The 25,859-nt window shown below is 38.9% G+C and overlaps 1 protein-coding gene across 9 annotated transcripts in view; it reads right to left on the bottom strand.

Moving 5' to 3' along the window:
* LOC109910693 (fibroblast growth factor receptor 2) overlaps window positions 1–25,859 on the bottom strand; it is a 178,754-nt gene that overhangs the window by 13,148 nt on the left and 139,747 nt on the right. For 8 of the 9 annotated variants that reach the window (XM_048608824.1, XM_048608823.1, XM_020509934.2 and 5 more), the window contains 8 exons: window positions 20,904–21,094; window positions 20,242–20,392; window positions 17,248–17,450; window positions 10,107–10,255; window positions 4,738–4,859; window positions 4,237–4,347; window positions 1,980–2,170; window positions 1,023–1,145 (listed from right to left, as the gene is read on the bottom strand). In XM_048608824.1, the coding sequence (XP_048464781.1) occupies window positions 1,023–1,145; window positions 1,980–2,170; window positions 4,237–4,347; window positions 4,738–4,859; window positions 10,107–10,255; window positions 17,248–17,450; window positions 20,242–20,392; window positions 20,904–21,094 (1,241 nt within the window). The remainder of the gene's footprint in view (window positions 1–1,022; window positions 1,146–1,979; window positions 2,171–4,236; window positions 4,348–4,737; window positions 4,860–10,106; window positions 10,256–17,247; window positions 17,451–20,241; window positions 20,393–20,903; window positions 21,095–25,859) is intronic. The other variant, XM_048608820.1, reaches the window with a different exon arrangement.

Raw genomic sequence — 25,859 nt, 5'->3', positions numbered from 1 at the left:
CCCAACCTAAAAGGATATGATGTTTAGTTTATTTGGACTGCACACTGTTAGGTGCACATAAAACATCAACAGGTATAACCAAGGCAGAAACTACTCATGGGAGAATCTACACTGAGGGTGAACTATTATTACATAATCCTGTAGAAGGCAAATGGAGGTAAAGGTTTAGTTGAAGGAAGAGAAAAACATTAAGCCTAACCACTTACAATGTCATGTGTCAGCCTTGACTTACTGATGGCAATCTCTCCATTCAGTCAGTTCAGCAAAATACCAAAGAAGTATTGCAAATCAAATGTACATAAGGAGTAAAACAGCTCAGTACAGTTTTTTCTATGTTACTATAAAGTATCCAAAACAGTTGTGTAAGGCAGTGTAATAAAGGAGGTTTTAATTCAATAGACTATAGATTTCGTCAGAGAACTGGTCAAGTGGAACTACATGGTAATAAAATCACTATAAATATGGCAATCACTATTTCAGTGACCTTGACAGCAATTTGGCAGGCATTCTGGCTTCATTTGAATTAAAAATTGCAATTGCTTCTACATAACCTCTTTACAATTTTGCAGGAGTGCATCCATGCTTGAAAGATGTGAAGAAAAAGTCCAAAACAGGAGGGATTTAACATTATCCTTAATAATCCACTGGAAAGAAACTGAAACTTTGGTAATTTAGTAATCTTTCGTGGTCACCTCTCTCAATATAACCCTCTTCAACAAAACCAAAAGAAAAATGTGTTCTCAGGTAACGTCTTCTGACAGAAGTTAATGCACTCCCTCCGAGTACAGCAACACTTATAGGGTGAAATTCTTCCTATTCATACTCATCAGGAGAATTTCACTGCTGACCTCTGCATGGTACCTCCCAGACTGGCTGGTGGGATGATTCAAATGAGGAAGTTAGCATGCAGAAAACTGCAGGGAATAAATCTATCCCCGATGCGTTTGATACTAAAATGAAAACTGTAAAATGCTAAAGGCAGCAAAATGCCACATTTATTGTACAGACAAAATGAAACTCACATTCGTTGTCTTTTTGTAGTAGTCAATATTGTGGACATCGCGAGCCAGTCCAAAATCTGCTATTTTCATTACATTATTTTCTGTAACAAGAACGTTTCGAGCTGCCAAGTCTCGGTGAATGCACTGAAATGAAAAAAAAAGTTGACTTTACATCGGAAAGCAAGGCCTAGAAACTTGGTGCTGCGTGCCGATTTCTCAGGCCAAAGAAGTGGGATGTGGGAAAACGAGGGCTACAAACAACCTTGAGTACAAGGGAAAAGGTGCGGAGTGACATGTGATGCAGTATTTAGGATGGTGAAGGACAAGAATTAGTGGAAACACATTTTACAATAAAGGAATTTATTATTTTAGTGGTAAGTAGTGGTTGTGTGGTTCTTTAAAAAGTAAGAACCTCATCTCCTTTTCGTGGACTAATGATTCAGTCCCATAGTTTTGCAACCTTGTACCTTTTCATAAGGTTCTACTAAGCTATGAATTCTATTAGGATTAGTTTTCAAAGCATGAACTGTCAATGGGAATTAGGCCAAAAGTAGTGTGCAGCTAATGCCAGTAAGCCAACCATTTCATTTTTGCCAGACTAGATTCAAATGCTAGTCTCTCAGATAATCAGCAATGATTGGATCCTGTGGCTGCGTAAAATAAAGTATCAGAGCAACAGTCAAAAACAGTCTTCCATCTTTTCCCCACTTTCCAAGTTTTAGCAAGAAACTGTGGACAATTTGAACAGCACAATAATACCATTCCAGTCTTCAGGGTTAACAGTTTTGATATAAATATTTGGCTCCCTCATAATATTTAAAGTAGTTTGATGCAGAGGCTTGCTGTCCTAATAGCTGTGATAATGAGGTGAAGATCTAGATTACACAGGAAAACAAACTTTGTAAATTTGTAATCATTTATGTAATATTTACATATATTTGCAATTCAATGCACTTTGTCCTCTTCAAGGCTACATACCTTTTGTGAAGCCAAGTATTCCATGCCCCTTGCCACTTGATAAGTGCAGGATACGAGATCTTTGAAAGTTAACTGTTCATCAGATACACGGTTTACATCAAAAGTATACTCCATACCAGGGGGTCGCCTTGCACGCAGATACTCACGCAGGTTGCCTTTGGCTGTGAATTCTACAATGACATACAATGGACCTGCACGGAACAGATATCATGATAAATAACCACACAAAGAATATACATGCATAATCCCACTCAATACAGGGTACCTCACACTCTTAGTGGAAAAAGATCCAAACGCACTACTCTGAGATAAGCAAGAACTGCAGATGCTGGAGTCAGAGATAACAAAGTGTGGAGTTGTAGAAACACAACAGGCCAGGCGGCATCAGAGGGGCAGGAAAGTTGATGTTTCAGGTCGGACTCTTCTTCAGAAATTTCCTGCTCCTCTGATGCTGCCTGGCCTGCTGTGTTTCTCCAGCTCCACACTTTGTTATCTCAAACACACTACTCTGTTAGCATTAGGGTACTAAAAATACAAATTGACTGAGATTTAAAGGCAAACTGGGATAGGAGCCATATTTTACTGGTCCCCATGAATAATTTAAATTGATTTTTGCCTAATCAAACCAAATTCATTATGGATGGTCAGGAGATGAGCACTAGCTTATGCAGTACATTGAAATTACTTCTTTTCTCCCCAAGAGCTTCCTACAACTTGTGCCTGAGCCCATAAGGCTTCTATAGCAAGCCCTGAGAGCTTTAAGAAGAGTACACAAAAATATTAACCATATTTGAAAAAGTTGCGTAGTAATTAGGCTTTCTTTCTATTGTACTTTAGGTAAAATTCACCTGAATTCAGTGGAAGACACTTTCAACTGATTACCCCAAAAGAAATGGAAAACATGAACTCCGCAGCAAGCTAATTAGCATTTCTATTCTTCCAGAATTCAGTTATTTCCAATGTGTAATTTTTTCTCTTTATCTCTGTATGAATCCTATCTTTCCCACTTCAATGGGAATGGATATAAATTGACGTCAATAATATTACAATTATGTAAGATGAAGTTACAGGACTGGGTCTTTAACTTAGAATGAAACAAATGGGATCACGTGATTTGTTCTGAAGTCTGCCTGGTTTGATTGCTAGAAATTAAAAGAGGACCAAATTGTTTTACCGGGAAGGCGCACAATGCTTACACTTAACGACAATGGCAAGTACCTGTGTGGTAGACGTGTTAACAGTGGGTAGACTAATTCTCCAAAGTCCCAGGAAAGTGAAGATTACAAAGGGGACAGCGAGAGCGAGTGAGACACAGAAAGTGCACAAGAGATTAAATGAGACTGGAAGATTTACCTTGCATTAGCTGGAACAAGAATTCTCCAGAAAAACTCACTGTGAAAGACAGTTCAGGAGTTAAATGTTTCCAGGCTGGAAATAGCTTCGGTGTTACTGGGTCAAAACCTTAGAATTCCCTCCCCATGAGTACTGTGGCATTATGTACACCAAATGGACAGCAGTGGCTCAAGAAGGCAGCTCACCACCCCCTCAAGGGCAACTAGGGAAGAGCAAAAAATGCTAACCCAGCCAGTGGCATCCACGTGCCACAAATGAATAGAAAGAAAAAACTGAAAGTAAATCCTCAGGATCCAAGAGTCATTCTGTTATAATTCTGGGAGAATCAAATGACCTTTTAGAGACAGTATACCTGACAGCGATTTTTTGATTGCATTAAAAGTTCTGGTTTTGTAGTTTGAAGGAAAAGTTGTCTACAAAAACATTATTTAATAAGGAATCCTTGCAAGTTTTTTTTTGCAGCAAATCTTGTCATGTCATTAACTATGAGTTTAAATGCTTTCTTAAAAATTAATTGGTCTCTACAGAGAGCTTAACAGCATGATCATTTTCACATTTTAAAGAAACCAAGGGATGAATTTTACAGGACTTCCTGTTGAGCATGTGAATCTTGCTGTTTTTGTTCCCTCCATGTTTATGACATAATTCTTCAAGAGGGTAAGTCAGTGTACTGCTCTCAAGTCTGTGTTGACATCAGTATCTAATCTAGAAAGCGCAATTGTTAGGTACGGTGCTTTGTATAACATTGCTTTGTTCCTCCCTTCATGGAAATTATTTAACCTCCATTTGGTAATGCTAGGAAATCTGGCAAAAACCTCTATTCTTCTATAATACCACCTGTAGAAACCACGTTATTTCTACTTGTCATGTAGGCTGTGTACAGCTTGGCCGGTTCTCTCCTTACCATCTTGTGTGCAGGCTCCCAGCAAGTTGATTATATTCTTATGCTTTCCAATCATTTTCATCATTTCCATCTCAGAAACAAGGTCTGAGAGATCTTTTTCTGTGGCATCATCTGAGAAGATTGAATTCAATATTTCACTTTGGTTAAAAGAACGAGTGACTCAATCAATTTAGATATTAATACAAATGCTACTTTAATTTGGAAGTTGGCTTTGGACTAAAGACACATTTTATTGATTGTGTTCCTCTTTCACTGATTCAATAATATTCAAAATACCAAACAGGCCACAATCCTTCTGAAAGTTCCAAAAAATCATATCATTATTTAGTTAGTATAGGAATTCTGAAGTTTGTTAAATTTGATTCCTTGGAATTTCTTACAAATGTTAATCTAATTAGCCAAAACACCTTTCACATGACAAATAAATGCAGCATTCTGAACCTTTGACCTTTCCTTCAATCTGCAGAAATAAGTAAATGTGATCTAAAATTTGCTCATTACCTTTCAGCATCTTCACAGCCACAGTGATTGGTTCTTTCGGTTTATCTTTGTCAACTCCTACAGCCTCTGCCATCACAACTTGTCCAAAGCAGCCTTCCCCAAGGGGTTTTCCAAGTGTCAGCCTGCACATGACAACAGAAGATTAGAACAGTTGGATTTAAAACATTGTTTTGCTTATAAACTTTTACTTAAATAAAAACTTCAATTGTCTTTCTTAGCCAAAAGAACAGTGCTCCTTCCATCAATTAGGAGATTTACACAGCACCTTAAATGTTGCCAGAATTTCCCAGCGAAGCACAGATGATGTAAGTCATAATATCCACTTAAAATACAGTAGTACCTACCATTTTAGTGATCTACAGGTGTACAATTTAAATTAGGCATTAAGCGCATTTGGAGGCTCCATTTAACTTACAATTATATTTTAAAAGTATCAGTTCGCTACTAAATAACCAATTTGCCAGAAAGCATGCATCTTTTAATCCTATTGAACATCTAAATTTTACTGAGCCAACATCACTTAAGGGCTGGTAGTTTGTATTGCATTTTTAAACATTGATGTTATACAAACATTGACATTTGCAGGTGGTCAGTTTAAGTTCCACTAGATAGTGTATTTACCAGAATTCTACAATCCTTTCATTGTGCTAGAAATGTGCCCGAGATCTAATAGCTGACTCAAAGCTCTCTTTCATTGCAAGCCTGCTCCACCTATATTAGTGTTAACCACTGTTTTCTTAAATGTTGATGCACTAAAATTTTCCACGTTTAGTACGTCCCCCGAGGCTTCTAAGCAACAAGTAGGTTAACAGACTGCAGCAGTGACCAGAATAATGCAGGCATTAATTAGAGCACTCTGCTTTTTAGAGCCATCTAATTTAATTGAAATACTTGCTGGGAACAAATAGACCAAGAAGACTGCATACTTTGTTTCCCCAAGGAGAATTTTCTCACACCAACTGTACAACTTTAAAATAAGACAAGGTAATTGTTGAAGTATAAAATTATATTCATACTGTTGGAGAAACACATTTTAAGAAGTCAGTCTTCTAACGTGCACAATTCTACCTCCCTCCATTTCATCTTGACAGCCATACAAATGATATTTATTAGATCAGTCACTGTCTTGAATTGCTACCCAGACATACCTGGTCAGGAATGGAATTTTTCAAACTATCAATATTCAAAACACTCAGTGATTTCAGTGCTCTGATCCTTCTGACAGTACTTAGTGGAGTAGCCAGTGGTTTACCGACTTTGCAGAGTGCTCAGTCTAAGGGATGTATTTTACAGGTTGCGCCCCCGCCCCCAAATGTAGTGGGGAGGGGGGGGGGGAATCTGTATATGATGTTGGCTGGTTAGCCCACTGGCCCACTGCCTTTCCATCCATCTAACTTAATTCATATAAGAATACTTCCATTAGGCTGCCCATCCATTGGCTCACTCAGGCCTTTAAACGGATAATTATTGCTCACTTAATGCCCTCAATCCTCCACTGCTACCATAACATGCTGGTCTGCGGAAAACAGAAGGGAGTGAGTAGTCCCAATAATAGGCTGAATGTCACCCTCCTGAGCCATAAATGTTTCTGATTCAATGTAGCGAAACTAAAATGAATAGCCTGTGCCAAATATAATTCACATTAAAAAATTTTTTTTAAAAGATCAAACATATCTTTAAAAAAAAGACTGTGAAAGCTGGCATGTAATTGCACTTTCTTAAAGATTAATGTGATGAAATGCTCGTTTTTTTTCCATTTCTTCTGTACTGAGCACGCCAGCATTCTTGGTGAAACATAACATTCAGAGCACACTCTGTTCCAAGAGTTGTAAGGTTGCAACATTCAATTCTGCCCAGGAATAACGGAGGGGCCTATAGGTCACTCAAACATTTCAGGGGTCACTGAACAGTTAAAAGGACACATTTTATTAGAGGAATGCAGCAGATAAGTGTACTGCTGGGAAGGCAGCTCAACAACTCAGATTCTGTATATGGATTAGAACAAACACAGGAAATAAGCTCTAGCATTTAGTAGGCGGCTAAGAGTTGGAGTCAGGACTCAAAAGTCATCCTCAGGAACTGAGAAATTGGGAAGGTCACTGGTTCCCAGTTGGGCAAAGCCATGAAAACCTTGAAAGAAGCCCATGAGCAAGATCATTTCAGTTCAGTTGAGTTGGGCTGGTTAAAAATCTCAAATATTTTCTTGTTGCAATATGGTGCTCAGGGGTTCGGTGAAGTTAGCTGCTGGTGAAGAGCTGGAGTAATGGTTGTGAATGAGTAATGCTTGTGAATGAGTACTGTTGTGCACTTTTGAAGTTCAGGAAAGCATGAGCCATTGACAGGAAGGTGATTGACCAAATCAGAGCAATCAGGCAGTCCAGATCAGAATGGCCCTTGTGAAGGAGTTAAGGCCAGATCAGCAAAATTGAAGAATAGTAGCTGCTGATGAAGTTAGTGAGATTTGAATACTCATCGTATCACTAACATTTTGAAGTCTGGTGTTACTCACAGGTCAATCGGATCTGCCTGATCGTATTTGGTATGTGACGTGTGCAGTAAGAGTGTTTGAACATAGTATGTTACTTCTGTTTGCCGCATGTTAATTCTGAGTGTTAATACTGGGTTGTACATGTACTGCAGATTGTACAGCAAAATTTATTGTTTGTTCAAAACTGTGGAATTTTGTGGTTTTGTTCTCTTCCTAAGTCCACTGGATATTACTTTTTGACACTTTAAAACTGAAGTTCATTCGTCCCTAACCAGCTCATAACATAAAATTGGCAGTTTGACCTGGGATCATAACAGTTATATGACATGAAGTGGGGTTGGGGGAAGAAAAGGTGAGCTGGTCATTGGCAAAAGTGACAATATAGCATCTTCTGTGACAGCCAATACAAGATTGCAGAATTATTTAATTTTCCCCCAGCCTTGGCAAATCACTCAATGTTTAGGTTTGTACGGTCACTCTGCGCTTTCAGAAGTTACTACCTTTGATATTTGCATATTACACTATCCAATTTCCTTCTACATATACTGCGCCTAATACTGCCAGAATGATTCCAACTTAATCCAGGCAGATGAGTTTAAAGCTTTCTAACTTTACTTACAACTTGGCAATTTTAAGCAAAATTAATTTGAATGATCAGCACGGTTTCCAGAGGCCTTTAGCTCACAGCAAAAATAAAGTGTCATTCTACACCAATTAGTCAATCTCCCTCAGGTAGACTCTAGGATACACTGATGTTGAAAGATGAATGTCAAATCGACACAGTGGTGACTAGGTCTCCAACAAAGGGAGGAGCTGTGTCCAACTGCCATTACATTTGGTATTTGAGGAATTGGACTGGTTTCTGAGTGTGAAATTTTCTGCAACTGACTCTCGCTGCGATGAACATAAAAACCGAAATACTTTGAATTAAAAACAGGTTATTTGTATTTTGAGTTAGATGATTACAGGTTCAAGCCCCAATCCAGGATTGAAATAGTAACCTCAGCTATCTTTTCAAAATATACCACAGGAGTGTTGCATTCTCAGAGATGCCATCATTTTCAAGTGATGTGAAACTGAGGCCTGACCACCTTCCCAGGCAGATGTAGAAAATTCAAAATAGCACTATTCATAGAGAAGGGGAGCAGGGGGTGTGGTGTGATCAATAAATATCCCTCAACAAATATAACAAAAAACAATCACGTCTTACTTGCTGCATACAGATTGGCTGCCATGTTTGTTAACAGTAGGCACAGTATCGCAAACATAATAATTAGCTGTGAAAAGCTTTGGGTTATCATGAGGACATGACAGGTACTACATATATGTAAGCCTTTTCATTATTCTTCATAAAAAGAGTTATGAAGAGGGTAAGACGACATGGGCTATCCTTAGCAAACTCTCCATGTTACTAGTAGTCTTCCTGATACAAGTCATAGTCATACAGAACAGAAACAGGCCCTTCAGCCCAACTTTCCATGCTGACCAGGTTTCCTAAATTGACCTAGACCCATTTACCTGCATTTGGCCCACATCCCTCTAAACCATTCCCAATCGAGCACCTTTCCAAATGTTTTTTTAAATGTTGCAATTTTACCTGCCTTTACCACTTCCTCTGGCAGCTCATTCTATGTCTGCACCACCCATTGTATGAAAAAATTGCCCCTCAGGTCCCTTTTAAACATTTCCCCTCTCACCATCAACCTATGCCCTCTAGTTTTGGACTCTCCTACTCTGGGGAAAAGACCTTGGCTTTTCACCTTAGCTATGTCCCTCATGACTTTATAACCCTCAATAAGGTCACCCCTCAGACTCCCACAGTGAAAAAAGTCCCAGTTTATCCAGCTTCTCATTATAACAAATCTACTAGTCTTCGTAACATTCTTAAAAATCTTTTTGCATCGTTGTCAGTTTAATAATAATCTTTCTTTTAGCAGGCCGACCAGAATTGTACATAGTACTTCTAAAGGTGGCCTTACCAATGTCTTATACAGCTGTAATATGACATCCCAAGACGCCCCAATTCCTGTACTCCATGTTCTGACCAATGAAGGCAAGCATGCCAAACACCTTCACCACCCTGTCTAACTGTGACAACACTTCCAAGGAACCATGTACCTGCACCCATAGATGTTTCTGTTCGACAACACTCCTGAGGGCCCTACCATTAACCGTGTAAGTTCTATCTTGGTTTGTCTGACCAAAATGCAGCATCTTGTATTTATCTGAATTAATCTCCATCTGCCATTCCTTGGCCCATTGGCCCAGTTGATTAAGATCCCACTGTACTCTTAGATAACCTTATCACTGTCCACTATACCACCAATTTTGGTGTCATCTGCAAACTTACTAACCATCCCTCCTATATTCCCACCAAAATTGTTCACACAAATGACGAAAAACAGTGGACCCAGCCTGATTCTTGCAGCACACCACTAGTCATAGGCTTCCAGTCTAAAAAACAACCCTTTACCACCACCCTCTGTCTCCTACCTTTGAGCCAATTTTATATCCAATTGGCTAGCTCTCCTGGGATTCTATGTGATCTAAATTTACTAAGCAGTCAACCTTGTCGAAGGCTTTGCTGAAGACCATGTAGACAATGTCTACCACTCTATCGTTACCTACCTTCTTGTTCACCTCTTCAAAAATTCAAACTAATTTGTGAGACATATTTCCCATGGACAGAGCCATGCTGATTATCCCTAATCAGTCCTTAACTCTCCTGTCACTCAGGATCCCCTCCAACAACTTACCCAACACAAGTTTACTCCTAAATATACAGCAACTGAGTAAAGCAAATAACGGACACTTTTAAGTTTAAATTAGGTATATCTGACCGTAAGGAAACAATTGGGAAAAGATTTCAGTGGATACTTACTTATCCCGTGAAAACTCCCATTTTGGGTCTTCTGGAAGTTCATATTCTGAAACTCCAGCTAGTACGGGTGCATCTGTAGATGAGAGTCGTGTAGTGATCCGCACCAGAGGAGTATTGGAACTCATGGAGGAGCTGGAGTCAGCAGAAACCTGTTTTTCCAGTGAAGAAAAGGCATGGCTATGATCCCCAGTGTCACAATACAGTATAACTGACTACATCTGTAGAATATGCTGTTTGCGTGGTGTCTGTATTTATTAAATACATTTATTAAGGGGAATTTTACATGTCACTGTCTAGTGGCAAATGTACTTGGGAGTTAAACGCAGTTAAATTTGAACAGGTGGCTTTTTCACTTGCATACAACTCTGACATGCTAACTACAATTTAAAATGTCCAGGTGTCAAGGACACCTGCATGAAGTCAGTATTATCCACAGGTTTGAGAAAATCCTAAATTGCATCCTTGCAAGGCCAAACCTAACAGGAAATGAGGCTAGGGTCACAGGGCAGTTTCTTTGCGAGTCAGAAGCTAAGACGGCCCTCTTGGTCCCACAAGAAAACTGCAGACCTCCCATGCCCCAGCTTTCCCTCACCTGACCGAGATCACCTCTAGAATCCCCATTAATTACTGCCCATCTTTGTGGCAGGGACCTTTCCTTGTGGTCCTTGGTAAGCAGCCTCCTGTTGTAAACTTTTAATCAGCTATGCAGTCACTTACCATCCAGTGCCTAGCTGGCTTTGGTCAGTACGGAGCCAGCAACGTGTTATCAAGGCACAGCCTTTAAAAATCAGTTGGGCCTCCCCACTTTGTTCCTGGACAGACTGACCTCTCACTAGGCCATGTTTCTGCCCAGGAGTTAAAATAGATCCCGATGAATTATAAAATCAACCACAATGACAGAGGATTATTGTACATCTTGTAAGTTGAGTAAAGTCATATGCAATTTCAGGCTTTTATAGAGTTTAGGAAATGTAGAAACCTGCAACTTTGAATTTATGAGCTCATAGACGCAACTAACCATTCAGCTGTGAGTACTTTGAACCTTTTACTAAACTTACTGCAAGAAAAGACCTGCTAACGCGGTAGAAGAAAACAAGTGAAAATCTACTGTTTTACTAGTAAAATTACTGCCCCAACCTCAAATTCCAAAAGAACAAAGAATGTAAATCCCAGCCTCAGCCAACTTTCAAATCTACTTACTTGTCCTTGGTTAATTTGCTAAATGAAAAATACTGGCTGAACGTGAAGCATTCTATATCCCAGGAGAGTAAATTGTCAGGAGTTGTCCTGCCAGGTCATTGCACAGCTGCACTGATGTAGTCAGCATAATTCCAAAAAAAATGCATCCATCAAACCAGACAAGATCCCAACACACATCAACTTTCCTGCAGTGATTAACAATAGCCTGAAACCATTAGGACTGAAAGGGTGCTGTTTCAAAGTCTTCGTTGGACAAATTTAAGTCTTAAAATTAGGATTAGTACATTAAGTAGAAAGGAATATTTTAAGCTCATAGGTTATGCTTATTTTGAAAAAAATGACCTCAAGTAGGTAGTGTAGCCAATTGAACCACAACATTAAAAACCAAATTCTACAGTCACTTGACAAAGTTAACTAGGTTATAGTTAGCGAAAGACACAGAGGAGTAAGAAACTTACGTTACAGTAGTTAGCCCAAATAAAGGCCAGAAGTGAGGTGAAGCAATATCACTGGGTGGGTGGATGGGGTGGTGGTGGTTGTGTATGGCCATACTGGGCCATGTTTCTATATTAAAATTTATTTGAAACCAAATCATTTTAAATGCATTACAGGCCTGCCAGTGGCACTGAGATAAGACTTTTCAGCGTAAAGTTATTTAACCATTTAATCAATGCATTTTTAAACCATGTTTCTCAACATGCTAAATACAGTATTATAAATGACCAAAGAAATGAATCCATTTTCTGGGTGAGTTTATTTAAAATCCATACTCTTGTAATTTTTGTTTCTTTTGTTTACAGACTATTGTACCAATCTTTGGCAGTGCTACAATCAACTCTGGCACATTTGGTTCTAATTTTTATTATGTGTCTTAACCTAAACCATCAACTGTGGCTCATGGAGTACACATGCTGTCAATGTTTGTTATAGGGTATTTGAAACTCCTGGAGGTCATCCAGGCATAGCTTTTTCCACAGCTTCACCTCCCATGATGGTTTTCTTTTTCTTTCTGATTGTGAACCACATTATATTCACATATACGATTACTAATCATGCAGTATGTGCAGTATCCCAATTTTAACGAATGAATGCAAGGCATTTAAGTTGGTAATTATTTTCAGGGGACTGACAAGACATGAAAAAAATTACCAGGATAAATGCTAACAAGATGTTTTCACCAGCAGCTCTCCATAAATCCATCAGTATGATTTTTCAAAAATTTGAAAATCCCAACTGTACAATTATGTCAAGTAACTCATGACAGGAAGTTCATGATTGTACTGAATCTTCTTTCTTGGTTAATTCTGAAACAACTACTTAAATAAGTGAAACAATAAAAATGCATCAGAATAAACACCAGATTATGGTGAAATCATAACATTGCTCAAAAATAAGTATCAAAATCTAGAGAACCCAGTTAAATATCCACAAATTCCTGGCAATCCAAAATTTCCCTTTCGTGCAGTATAGCCAAGCAGATACTGTAATTCTTTTAAAGTGATGCAAATGTTTCCAAAACTGAATGTCATATGTACTAGGGGAAGCAATGAGAGAGTGGTAATGTCACTGGACTTAGTAATACACAACCCCTTGCACAATATTCTGGGACATAATCTCAAATCCCAGCATGGCAGATGGTGCAATTTGAGTTTAACAAAAATCTGGAGTAGAAAGCCAGCCTAATGGCAACTATGTAGCTATTGTTGACTGTTGTCGTAAAAACCCTTCTGGGAAAGCAATTCGTCATTCTTATCTGGTCTAGCCTACGTGTAACTTTCATGAGCCACAGCAACGTGGTCAACTCTTAACTGCTCAATGGGCATTTAGGATTGGACAATAAATGCTAGCCTTGTCATGTATAAGATTGTTATGTTCTTCTTAGGATTGTTATGTAACTTAATGTGAAATGGAGTAGTGACGTCATGTGGCCTGCCTTCTGTGGAAACAAGAGGGGCTTAAGTCAAGAGACTTGTTGAAATGGTACAAGATGTTCACACCTGTGTTAGTCTCCAAGGGGAAATGGCAGTCATATCATATTTTATAAGCAGTTATACATTAAACTGTCTATTTAATGTCAAACTAGAATGGAGCTCGTAGTCTACAGGATAGCTAATTGGCATTTCCACAAGTAGATGCATGATGCAAGCCCATGGGATCAGTGTTGCCATTGAGATAGACTTTGGCAAGGGAAGAGTTCATAGTGAGTCACTGTAGAGGGTGAAAACAAACGGAAAAGAGAGAAAAGAAGAGAAAGAGAAATACGACAGACCGCTAGCCTTGCGTCTGAACTACAGAAAATGCTGACCCTGTAGTTCACCATGTGGATTACAGGTGGGAGCTTGTTTTCACACTGAAGTGACAAAGTTCATCAGAAATGACAGGAAGCATGATTATTCAACTAACTTTGACTAGAGACAAGGAATCTCCAATGTAATGCGCTGAAAGTTGGTTTCTTGGATTAAAATTTACCCGACAAGGAAAGGAAAAGGAAGCACCCTTCAAGGGCTGACAATAACTTGGGACTGATTCCTGTAGAACAAAGTGTCCACTTGAGGGACAGCATAAATTTTAATTGTGGTGGGGGCATTTTGGTCATTTTGGAAGTAAATTGAGGAAATTTTTCTGTAATTTGTAGTGTAAGTTACCTACAAAATTAAGGTTAGTCAATTGTGCTTTTGATTTGTTTGCTGCAGTAAAAGTCTTTCAACCTCAAACCTCATTCTGTTAACCTTTCAGCTAGTCACTGGAAATTAAAGTTATCAGTCTCATACTGGAAATTTATGAAAATTTGATAGTTCCCAGAACAAATAATAATTTAATTTTCAAACAAATCATTCCAAAGTTTAAGAAGACCACTTTTTAATTGCTGTGATTGGAAACAAAGTCTGTAAACAAAGTCAGCACATTCCTTGCATGTTACAGATTGCAACGGGAAATGGACAAAGTAGTAAAACGTTACTCAAATGTACGTTCCTTCTATTAAAAACATATACCCTAAAATACCACTGACAAGACTGAAGCATTTTCTTACACCAATTTAACAAAACGGAATCACTTTTCTCAAAAAAAAGCCGAATATATACTCATGTTGGTGTTGATAGTAAAAACAGCAATTAAATTACACTATTAAGACTGGATGAAAGGCTAAGGACATATAATTTGGGGTGACATCTGGCAGTTGGAGGTGACAGAATGGGGTCATATGTACATACGTAGAATTCCTTTGGTATTATCACATCCTGTCACGAGGGGTGCACCATGCACAGCAAGTAGGGTTCAAGTCTTTAACCATTTAGGGACAAGACCACATTGGTAACAAAAATGAAAAATATAGTCTCAAAGCAAATATGTAATTATTTATTATTACAACATTTAACAGGAAGAAGACATTTTTTCTAGTAGAGATTTTTTTCTAGAATGTAATATGAAAAATACTAAAGACATTTAGCACTCACTGGTTAATAAACATGGCGTTTATTTAAAATATTTAGTTATAAAATAATATCTTAAAAGGCAGTCCCATCAGATCATAATAGCTTTCTTCTTCACAACAGAGACAGACTACAGCAATCCACAGGGCATTAGTGTTAGTTTTAGTGCAAAAGGACAGGGCTGGATTTGAAACCTAACCTTAATGAATGTTTACAACTGTGCTCAATTAGATCCCTTCTCTTGCCTTCAAAGAGTTGTTGCTTTTGGCTGTGTTCTGAGGAAACGTGCTAGTTTAGAGGAAAGATGCCCAACTGACAAGAAAGGGGGGGAAGCTGAACATTGGTTCTATTTTTGGGTACCATCCAGTAAACCCTTGTAATAACGTTCTTCTAAAGCATTAGTGAAGGCCATGGAGATGTCTAGAATAATTGCAGGATGTAGAAGCTAGGAATACTTGAAACAACAAAATGTTAATACATTCATTTTATGATACTTATCATTTAGCCTTTCAACGCTCTGCAAATTTCTAGTTAGACTAATTAACAGCTATCTTTAGGTTAGAAAACTGACAACTCACAAACTGCAACCAACTGCAATGCATGCAAACACCAGAATCACTCACTTTCACATGCACCTTCTGAAGTAGTGGACCCAATTTGAACTCCAGGTGGAGTTCTGAAAAAGGGTCACTGGACCTGAAACGTTAACTCTGCTTTCTTTCAACAGTTGCTGCCAGACCTGCTGAGTTTCTCCAGCTATTTCAGTTTTTGTTTCTGAACACCGAATAGGTTTGGGCAGGTGGGAAGCAGGAAAGTATGAAACTCATCCACTGCTGCAGAAATTAAAGTCATTCTGCTACCCAGCCCTCGTTAATTCCCACTGGTGAAAAACTACATAGCATGGAGCCTGTCCATCAGTAGATGACATCATTAAGTTCCAGGGGTTTCCTACATAACAGAAAGGGACATGTGGAAAGTCAGGAGGAGCTACAGTTGAAGCCTGGAGCCACATTCCTGCTCCTTCTGGCCCTGAAATCTAAAGAGAAAAAAATGACTGAGTTCTGCTGCCCCCCTCATGCTTTTCTATCCTCAGCATCCATCAGGGAGGCATTCAGGGATAAAGTTCCTCCAATGTGTGTTTTTTTTTAATGCACTAGTTAACTTTCACAAACAATATATCATTGTAAAGCTCAAATAACTTGTGTTGTGAACACAAATATAGCACCCGACCTGTGTGTGGAGAGAATAGCTGAGGTCAGGAGATCTATCAATGCAGCAACTAGGATGAAGTTAATGGAAATGGTACAAAGTCGTAACTCCCCAAATCCCAAGACCCCTCTTTAATGCTACAGGAAGATGGAGTGGTACAGGGCACACATTCTATTCACTGCACTGAATTTTCCCAATAGATAGGCCTACCCATTGCATTGAAACTGGGTCCCAAGCCCAGCTGAATGGATGGCAGGTACCTAAGGCATTATTCCCACTGGTGCTCAATTAAGAGCCTGCTGCCAGGGCATCTCTGTGCAACAGAGGACTGGCAGATCAGCCGAGTCGCCAATTGAGGCAACCACTTACTGAGGCTCCACAGTGAGGCAACCTGCAAGATAGGAGGAAAATCCCTCCAACATTAGCATCAGAGCTGTGGAGAGTGCCATCAAAATATCAGCAGACATGGGTCAGTCAGAAAAGGAGGGCAGCCCTCACTTCCTTTCTTCCACCCCTACTGGGAGACCACCTCAATATACCAGACAGTCTCCCCGAACAGTGGGGAGCCATCCTGAGGTGGTCAAATGCCAGAGATGTGGCTGTTAACTTGCCAAATTTAGCAATGACAATGGGAAGAGATTGGACTTCCCTCTCAGTGTCTTCTTCTGGAATTTTACCAGCCCTACCTCCCAGCCTGCTTAGAGAGCTGGTTAAATTCTAGCCATCGTTCTGACACAGCCATAGCCCAAACCATATATCAGGTTGGAGTCCATGATCCATGATGGAGTCCACTACAGCAAATAAGCATTTTATACCGAATGATACATCAAAAACCTCAATTGCAGTGACATAAAAGTGAAGCTTCTTCAACTTTCCGGCTGACCTTTTGATTCATTATTCTCAGGCAAGAATATAGCAGCTAAAATTAAAGTTAATAAAGTCCAACCAACCATCAACAGACAAATCTTTTTTAAAGTTCCTTTGCAATTGCTCACAATTGAATGAAATATGGTAGAAGTACCCATTTCTGTTCGTGAATATTATTCACCAAGTACTACTAAGATGCCCAATTATTCAATAAAAACATTTTATTAGGGGAGGCAGCTTCGCATTAGAAATCTGGGCAAAACCATATCAGTTTGTTTAAAATTTGGACAATGTTTTAGTTGGCATTCGTGAAGAAAGGAAAGTTACGATATTATGTAATAACTTCTGAAATAAGATTTGGAAATACAGATGTAACTAGTGATAAAATAGTCTCTAGATTGTGTAAAAGGTTTTTGAACTCTTTATCTACTTTCTGTTACCTGTCTGCGCAGGGGGATGCGTTTGGTCAGTTTATGTACCGTTGGCTGGGCATTGAAATCTGGCTTCTTTGTTGTGCTCTTCATCCGGCAAATAATAACCGTCACCACCATGCAAGCGATAACAAAAACACCAATGCAATAGATAGCTATTTCCAGATAGTCAGGAGAGGTCAACCCTTTTGGTTTGTCTTCAGGAACTGGATTACACGTGAAGAAACAATTGCATCAGACATTAACATGCAGTTTCAAACATTGTAACGTAACTGAAAAAGAAGTGAACAATTGTTAAACACTTCCAAAACTATTCCTCATAACAACTTCAGTAAGAAAGAAGAGAGTGAACATTCTATAGATGGTGTCAAGGGTAATAGATAATGTCAGCGCAACACGGAGTCACATAGAGCAGGAAAACTCCTGCTGCTTGCTGAGGTCGGTGGCTATAGCTGGTTGGTACCAGTGGTGTTATAATTGCTTTATGTATTTGCAGGCCATGAGGGGAAATTTCTTGCTCCTACTAAAAGGTAGGAGATTGTGGATACCTGGTGAGGAACTCTATTAGAATTCACTATAGGGATTGGCTTGATGATCCTATGACAGGATAGCCAACCATCATAGCCATTTAGGGAGCAGGCTACTGATATCCATGCAACTATATAACTTGATGAGAAGAGGGAAGAAACAAAGGATTGAGGAAGAACCAAGAATACACCAATGGTATGAATCAGTGATGGTGTACCATTGTATCAACTGCTGGAGTGACAGAAGCTGCAAAGAATTGGGGATGGGTAGGTGTTGCAAAGACACAATCATATTCTTGTAGCTCTTAAAAGTCTCTTATAGAGAAAGTGGAGAGTTCCTCAGGATGAAGATTTTCCAGCACTCTTGGCTGTTGCACAGGGTAAACTGGTAATGAGATTAAATAACAAAATTGAAAATGTAAACAAAATATATTAATAAATCAAATAATAATAATGATTTCTTCAGCCTGACAATACTGCAAACATTTCGGTCCTCTACTCCAGTTGCATTCAGTTATGAACATGGATATTATATTTAAAACTTTACATGCTATGGTGCAAAGTACAAGACATTTATAGCCAAAGGTTAAAACTGAACCAGCTTGTTTTGTTAAAATAAATATTCTGTTAAAAATGTCAAGTATTTCACACAAGCAGAGTCCACTTCAATATGTTATACGTGCCTCAAGTTTTATCATTACTTTACATCTACAGCATATTTAGCATAATGAACGCTGTTCAAGCTTTGCTATTCATAACAAGTAGCATTGCCAAAAGCTACCAAGCATAAAATGCCCACTGAAGGCTTTAAGGTGAGACAAGAAGCAAACAAACCAGAAATGTCCCAGATTCCTTGTGAAAGCAAAGCTGCACCAAAGGTTTTCGCCTGATTGTGAAATTAGAGACCACAGGAAAGGTTTGTTGCAGTTTTTAAGAGACAATCATGTTACGTGGTGAAAAACCTCAACACTTCATTCAAATCAAGCAGTGTGGTTGCAGGTCAAATTCTCCAGGGAGAAAGGATTAGTTGTCATTGCAACCCACAAATCTGATAACCACCACTGTTCATCAGAATTGAAGTTTCACAAGGGAATTACCAAACAGGTGCGTTGAGGACAGATAATTGAGAAAGATTTATCTGGGTTGGGTTATGCACACCAACTTTCTTTCCCTGTCAATTATCAATCAGTTAAAACACCACTGATGACCATTTCTTAAGGTAGAGAAATAGCATCAGATTCAACATGCTAGGTAAAGATTTTGCATGTCCTCTGTTGCAAATGAATCACAATCTCATTTTGAGTGCATGCAATCACTGAAGAAATAAAGTTGATTCATTGAGTGAAGTCCCACAATATAACACTGCTTCATTACAGAAAGGGAACTGGCATTTCAATGGCAACAGGAACAATTGTCAGTGTGATTAACCCTTAGGCTTTTTTCCTAATTATATTAAATATTTAATTATATTAAATATAATTATATACAATCATGAAAAATGAAGAAAATATGAGACACAACTGGGATGTTGATTTCTCTTTGCTGCCAGTTCCACTACAGAGGCAGTGTCAATCTTGCAAAAGGGGAAAGGTGAACCATTGAAGGAAGGCCATATGTACCTGACTCAACTGTCAACCATGCAGAGTGATGTGAAATCCCAATAGAATTACCAGCCAAGCATGTATACTCCCCAGCATCCTCAAAAGTTACATTCCGTAAATAGAGCACCTCAATTTCTTTGTCCGTAGTGTTAACACCGGCAGTCTAGAAGAAAAAGGGAAGCAAAAACAAAAAAAATACAAGCAAGACAACATGAGATATTTGTGGACAGGGACAACAAACCACCATCACTGCTTAACAGCAGAGATGCAGTAATCTGATGGAGTTATGTACTCCCTATCCACAACCCTTCAACCAAAGCTTGCTCCCAATTTCAAGCTTGTTTTATGGAATAATCAGATAACCATCACCATCTTTAACTCACCCTTCTAGGCATGCAATTTAACTCATGGAAAAATAGGCCCATAATAATTTGTTTTCTTTATCCTATTTTTCTTAGAATAAAGGAAGCAATGAAGAAGACGATAAAACATGTAAGATGGGAAGCTGGAAACGGAAATGTACTACTGGCTAATTCAGAAGCATGGGGTAAATAAAAGTATTGAAAAATTCGCAGGAGGAAGAAAAGGCTGCAATCAGATGAAGAAAGACAGAACAGATTTGACAAGAGAAAGTTCCAGTTGGAACGTAATTTGGGATAGTTTAACTACATATTGTGGGTATTTTTCCATGTCTAGCGTGCACCAAGTTTCATCATGGAAAGGAGGTTAAGGGACCATGAACAACCCAAAGCCCAAAGATCCCCTAAGTTGCCTGCAATCTTCCAAGCATCTCCCAGCATGAGTCAGCCGTTTCCTAAATTCATTTACCATGGGCAGAGCTTTGTAACGTGTGTCCTGTAAAGTGTTACCTTTTGGGGAGAATTGAGCGACAGTGAGCCAAGCAGACTGATTGACAGCTCCAATATAATTGGAGACCTTACATATATATTCTCCACTGTCCGCCTCAGTCACATTGTATAGATTCAGCACTTCTGCATTGGAACTATTTATCCCCGAATGCTAGAATAAACCAATAACAGAAGATAACAATATAACCGCTGTTCTGGTATGAACAGAGCTAACATCCCACCACCAGCATCATCAGTCCTCTAAAGGAAACAACTTCATGAAATAAAAAGGCTATTTTTTTTCTACAAAAACATTTGACAATCTTGTGGTATGAAGGAATAAATGGAGTAAATAACAGCAAAAATACAACTAAAAAAAGGACTGTCATGTAAGAGTTCATACCAGTTTTCTTCAGCATATTTTAAATAAAATGTGTTGCAGCTGCCCAATATAAATTTGGAAAAAATAAACTAAAATAAATATATATATTCTATATATATATGTTTTTGTGATTGAGATAAATCAGAATTAAGGTGTAGTGAAATAAATTGGATTTTTGAAAACATCTCTAGTTAAAATAATAACTTAATTATGGATGTTCCTTGGCCTTATTGATAATGAACACCACTCTTTCACAATTTCCATTATACACAAACGTACAGGTTTTTCTCAATTCTCGAACCTTTAAGACATTGACATAAGGGGATCCATCTGGACCATATCTGCTGCCATTCTTTTCAACGTGCTTCAGCCACTGTATATGGGGTTGGGCGTCACTGAACACTTTGCACACAAACTCCACGTCACTCCCCACCAACACAGTTTTGTTAGCAGGTAATCCCGCTTGTAGGATAGGTCTATGTGGTGACCGCTCTGAAATAAATTTCAAAAATGAAAACTTAATTTGTATTGACACATACAACATGAGTGCAATAACTGCAGTATGCCTTGATATTTCCCACTTCTTCAAATTCTGTTAATACCTTTAAAGGGAAATAACTGCACATTTGATAAAACAGAGCTTTGTATGAGTTTCTGCTTTGACTTTCTCTCCTTTAATGGGGCCAAGTATGTTTTTGCAGAGAAGTTGTGCACTTTTAAAAATCAGATTTAATCTTTGTTGTTTTCATTGGAATTTTAGTTGCACAGCATGACTTCTAAATTGACTGAGAATGATTGATGAGGACATTTAGTTTCATGGATTCTTAATCACTCGAGAACATCAGTTACATTAAAATATCTCCAAAATATCTCTTTTTTTTTTAAACAAAAAACAGCAACAAACTTCTTTGTAGCGTATCCATGTTGAGAATAAATAGCTGCTTCAGCCATTGCAAGATATTCAGTCTGAAATTATGTTCTGCTTGATGTGAATATAATCTTAAATATATAGGTAGTATTTCAGTCTGTGGCTGGTTAATGAAGCTATTCCTTTTTGTTTTTCCATTACATATGAAGCAACATCCCACTTTAATAACTATGAGGCTTGTAAAAAAAATCCATTTTAAAAAGCACTGAAACTGCTTTAAACATTGGAAGGAGACCACAAAGCAGCTACGGACCCCCAAAGAAAACATCAGAGGTATGAAAAGAGAACTTTTCAGGATGTATGAAGAACAGGCTTAGAAACATAAATGAGAACCAACACGATCGTCTATGTTACTTTTATTAGCTTGCCAGCATTTCTAAATGGGTGTTTTGAATTTGCCAACAGATTCTTTCACAAGCAAACATTTTGATTACATTGCAAAGAAATGGTGCCTCTGGTTGACAATAAGACCTTTGATATAGTCAAACATATTTGGCTGAATGCAGGCATCTACTGGGAATTTAATGTGTGGTACAGTCAATGAAACAGCCTTGTTCCTACATTCATATATGTTGGAGGTTCACAAATCAAGGACTACTCCTACTTTCCTAAAGTGCCAAATAAAAGCTATTTTAGTTGCCATCAGGTTCACAGCAAAAACCATTCTCACTTTCCTCAATATTCTGAATACAAGAGAAGGATTTCTTAAATTAACTGTTATCACACCTCCAGTTTCTGTACTCATGATCTTCTACTTTGAACTCTATTAAAGCTCCTTTAAAGGTACTGCATCCAATCTTCTGGATATTTGAGACTTTTATCAGAACAGAAGATTCTTTTCTGTTTTGTAATGAATATTAACAAAGTAAAAGATGATAATTTAAGCAGTTTGAAAGACAAAAAAAGTTTTGATTTCCGCTAATGGGTCTGAAATGGCCATTAAAAAAATATATTAACTGTGAATGACAAAAGAGGTGAATGATTTTTGCACGAATGTTGCCTGAAGATCAACTGGGAAATGAAAGTCACTCAGTCACTGCTTCCCATATCAAAATCAACACAAAAAAAAATTCAACAGTTGAAGCTAAGCATTCTGATTGGTTAACAATTATATTATTATAGCGGATATATAACTGCTAGCGATTGGTCCAAAGACAAAGAAGGTTCTGCACACATGAACATTTGACAAGTCACCGATTTTTGATTGATTTCTACTTTTATCAAATATTCAAGGACTGTGGCTTATCAAACATCACAATTCACAAGAAATGAGCATCATTGTCACATCTGAACATACGCTAACGTCTGTTTGAGCAACTGTCACGGATTGGTGCCAAAATAGTTTCAATTTGTTAATGCAGCCCTGTTTTATTTGAAATGTGAGCAATTCTGTACAAATGTTGAAATTGAAGCTTGAGGTTTAAAATTTATATGAAACAGATCTCGTAAAAGCTTTGTTACTTACTAAGCGACATTCAGAGCAGTTCTTTTTGGTCGAGATCCTAAATCAAGGTTAAATAGGGGTACTGACCCTACACGGTCCCAGGAGCAGTAAGCCTACCAATTATTTTTGCAGAATTAGCCAGTAGACAAAAAGGCCCATTTGCTGTCTAATGAAAGGTAGTGGACAGTTGCCCAAAGCTGAAGGATTGACAGGAGAATCTCCAGAGATGACACTCGGGCAACCCAAGGCACTGAGGCAGAAGCTGCTGATACCTGCAGCGAGAGGTTAAAACAAACATTTAACTTAAAAAAGGCCACAACATGCCTGGCCATGATTGTGGAAGGGCAACCCCTCCAATATTTGTGGCCTGAAGGCCATCATAGATACAACAGGACAGATCCTCAGTTGGGATCAAATGCAGCATATTCTTCCCCTTCTGCCAGAATGCCCTGAAAGCTATGTTTTGGCTATATTTATATGGGGTCCTCCTACAGACTGGAAAATTTCAGGTTGCACAAGTTGGGGTCCTTATAAGAACCCAAATTTTGCCCAGACTTTCCTATAAACGGTTTGAGAGTGGCACACTAGTCGAATCACAAAATTACATGCTCATCTATCTCTGTTCCCACACCTATTGGTGCCTGAAAGTTCTGTCCTCAATCTCAGTTCAACTATAGTAGTTTACATCTTTTTGTTGCTCCTGAGAGATTGTACAGTTATGGCAAAAATAAAGCTTTGATCTTGAAAAGGATATTCAAGGAGTGCAGAATTCATAAACTTACAACATGAAGTATATTGGTTATTCATTTGGAAATGTAACTTGATGTTCAAACAGTCTAATGAAAAAAATCCAATTTACAAAAAGCAATGTTAAAGAAAGAATACTTTTACATCAATTCTTGGTACATAACTCAGAGCTCTCTGGTGGAGGAGATAGGTCTCCCAGACAAGTATTCCATTTACGAAACAAAGGCTATAATTGTTTTCTTAAGGATACAAGATATAGAGATACAGCATTCTTCATTCCACTTTTCACAATTAAATATGCCTGCTGCTAACCGAGGCCGTCAGTCCCTGAAAAAAAAACCTCAGGGAACAACTAAGCTAATTCCATTGTGTTTGTTCAATGATGTGATGAGGTGAAGTTGAGAGTGACTGGTGTAGGGGGAGGGGTAAAGGATAAATGAGACAGCTGGCTGGCACTGGGTTGCCACTAATTAAGGTCATGGAGCTGCAGCCAAATATTAACAAAAGCTCTTGCCAGGCTCACATCATTTTTGCTTGTCCTCTATGTTCAAAATCCAAGTTCGACATAACATATTCCCCATCAAAATAATGCGTGCCAGAAATCTGTGGTTTATAATAATACAACATGCAAAATGAAAGTTGATAATCCTATGTAAGATAGTCCATAATTGTCTGGCAGATACAATAATAAAATTTTAAAAGTTCTGGGTAATTCAGATAACATTTTGTCAACAACAAACTGCAGGTCACATTCACAAAACAATTCAAAGAATCTAGTTAACATCAACCTAAGATATTGATTATTTTAACAATTCATTAACATTTATCAGAAAGCTGCTGAACTTTTCAGGATATTATAAAAAATAATGACAAGAATGAGACTATACCACACAAAATGCAATTACACTTTTAAAAGGGGGTATAGGAGGGGAAACGCCTGGAAATATTGATGTACAAATTGTTGAAAATGACATGATTGGTTAACAAAGCATTTGATAAAGCACATGTGACTCTGGTTTTTAGAAATAGTGATCTTGGGATATATTTTCCTATGTGTTTGGGAAACCCAGCCTGCATAGGTTTACACCTCCCAAAAAACAAACCTAACGGATGTGTAAATTTGCTCAGAACTTTCTTCATGTCAGATCAGTTTTATTTTCATTTTTGATCTTTTCAAGAACGATAACAGTTTTTCCCTATTCCCTATCCATTATACTGAATACCTCTATCAAGTCTCCTATCAACTTTTCTTCACCAAGGAACACAGCCCCAATTTTTTCAACCTATTTGGTGGCTAACTGATGCGCATCTTTAATTGAACCAGAGATAGTAGGAACTGCAGATGCTGGAGAATCCGAGACAACAAGGTGCAGGGCTGGATGAACACAGCAGGCCAAGCAGCATCATAGGAGCAGAGAGGCTGACGTTGACACAGCTACCTAGAATACTCCTCCTCCCACCCACCTTCCTGCAAAAATGCTATCCCCTATTCCCAATTCCTTCGCCTCCGCCGCATCTGCTCCCAGGATGAGGCATTCCACTCCCGTACATCTCAGTTGTCCTCGTTTTTCAAGGACCGTAACTTCCCCTCCTCGATGGTCGAGAACGCCCTCAACCGTGTCTCCCACATCTCCCGCACCTCATCCCTCACACCCCGTCCACGCAATAAGAACCAAAAAAGAATCCCCCTCGTCCTCACGTACCACCCCACCAACCTCCGGATCCAACGCATCATCCTCCGACACTTCCGCCATCTGCAATCCGACCCCACCACCAAAGACATCTTTCCCTCCCCACCCTTATCTGCTTTCCGGAGGGACAACTCTCTCCGTGACTCCCTTGTCCGCTCCACACTCCCCTCCAGCTCCACCACACCCGGCACTTTTCCCTGCAACCGCAGGAAGTGCTACACCTGCCCCCATACCTCCTCCCTCACCCCCATCCCAGGCCCCAAGAAGACTTTCCACATCAAGCAGATGTTCACCTGCACATCTGCCAATGTGGTATACTGCATCCGCTGTACCCGGTGTGGCTTCCTCTACATCGGGGAAACCAAGCGGAGACTCGGGGACCGCTTTGCAGAACACCTACGCTCGGTTCGCAATAAACAACTGCACCTCCCAGTCGCGAACCATTTC

The sequence above is a fragment of the Rhincodon typus genome, chromosome 20 (genome assembly GCF_021869965.1).
Source record: "Rhincodon typus isolate 14 chromosome 20, sRhiTyp1.1, whole genome shotgun sequence".
Lineage (NCBI taxonomy): Eukaryota > Metazoa > Chordata > Chondrichthyes > Orectolobiformes > Rhincodontidae > Rhincodon > Rhincodon typus.
The sequence above is the reverse complement of the archived record's forward strand: the minus strand, read 5'-3'. Positions and strand labels throughout refer to the sequence as shown.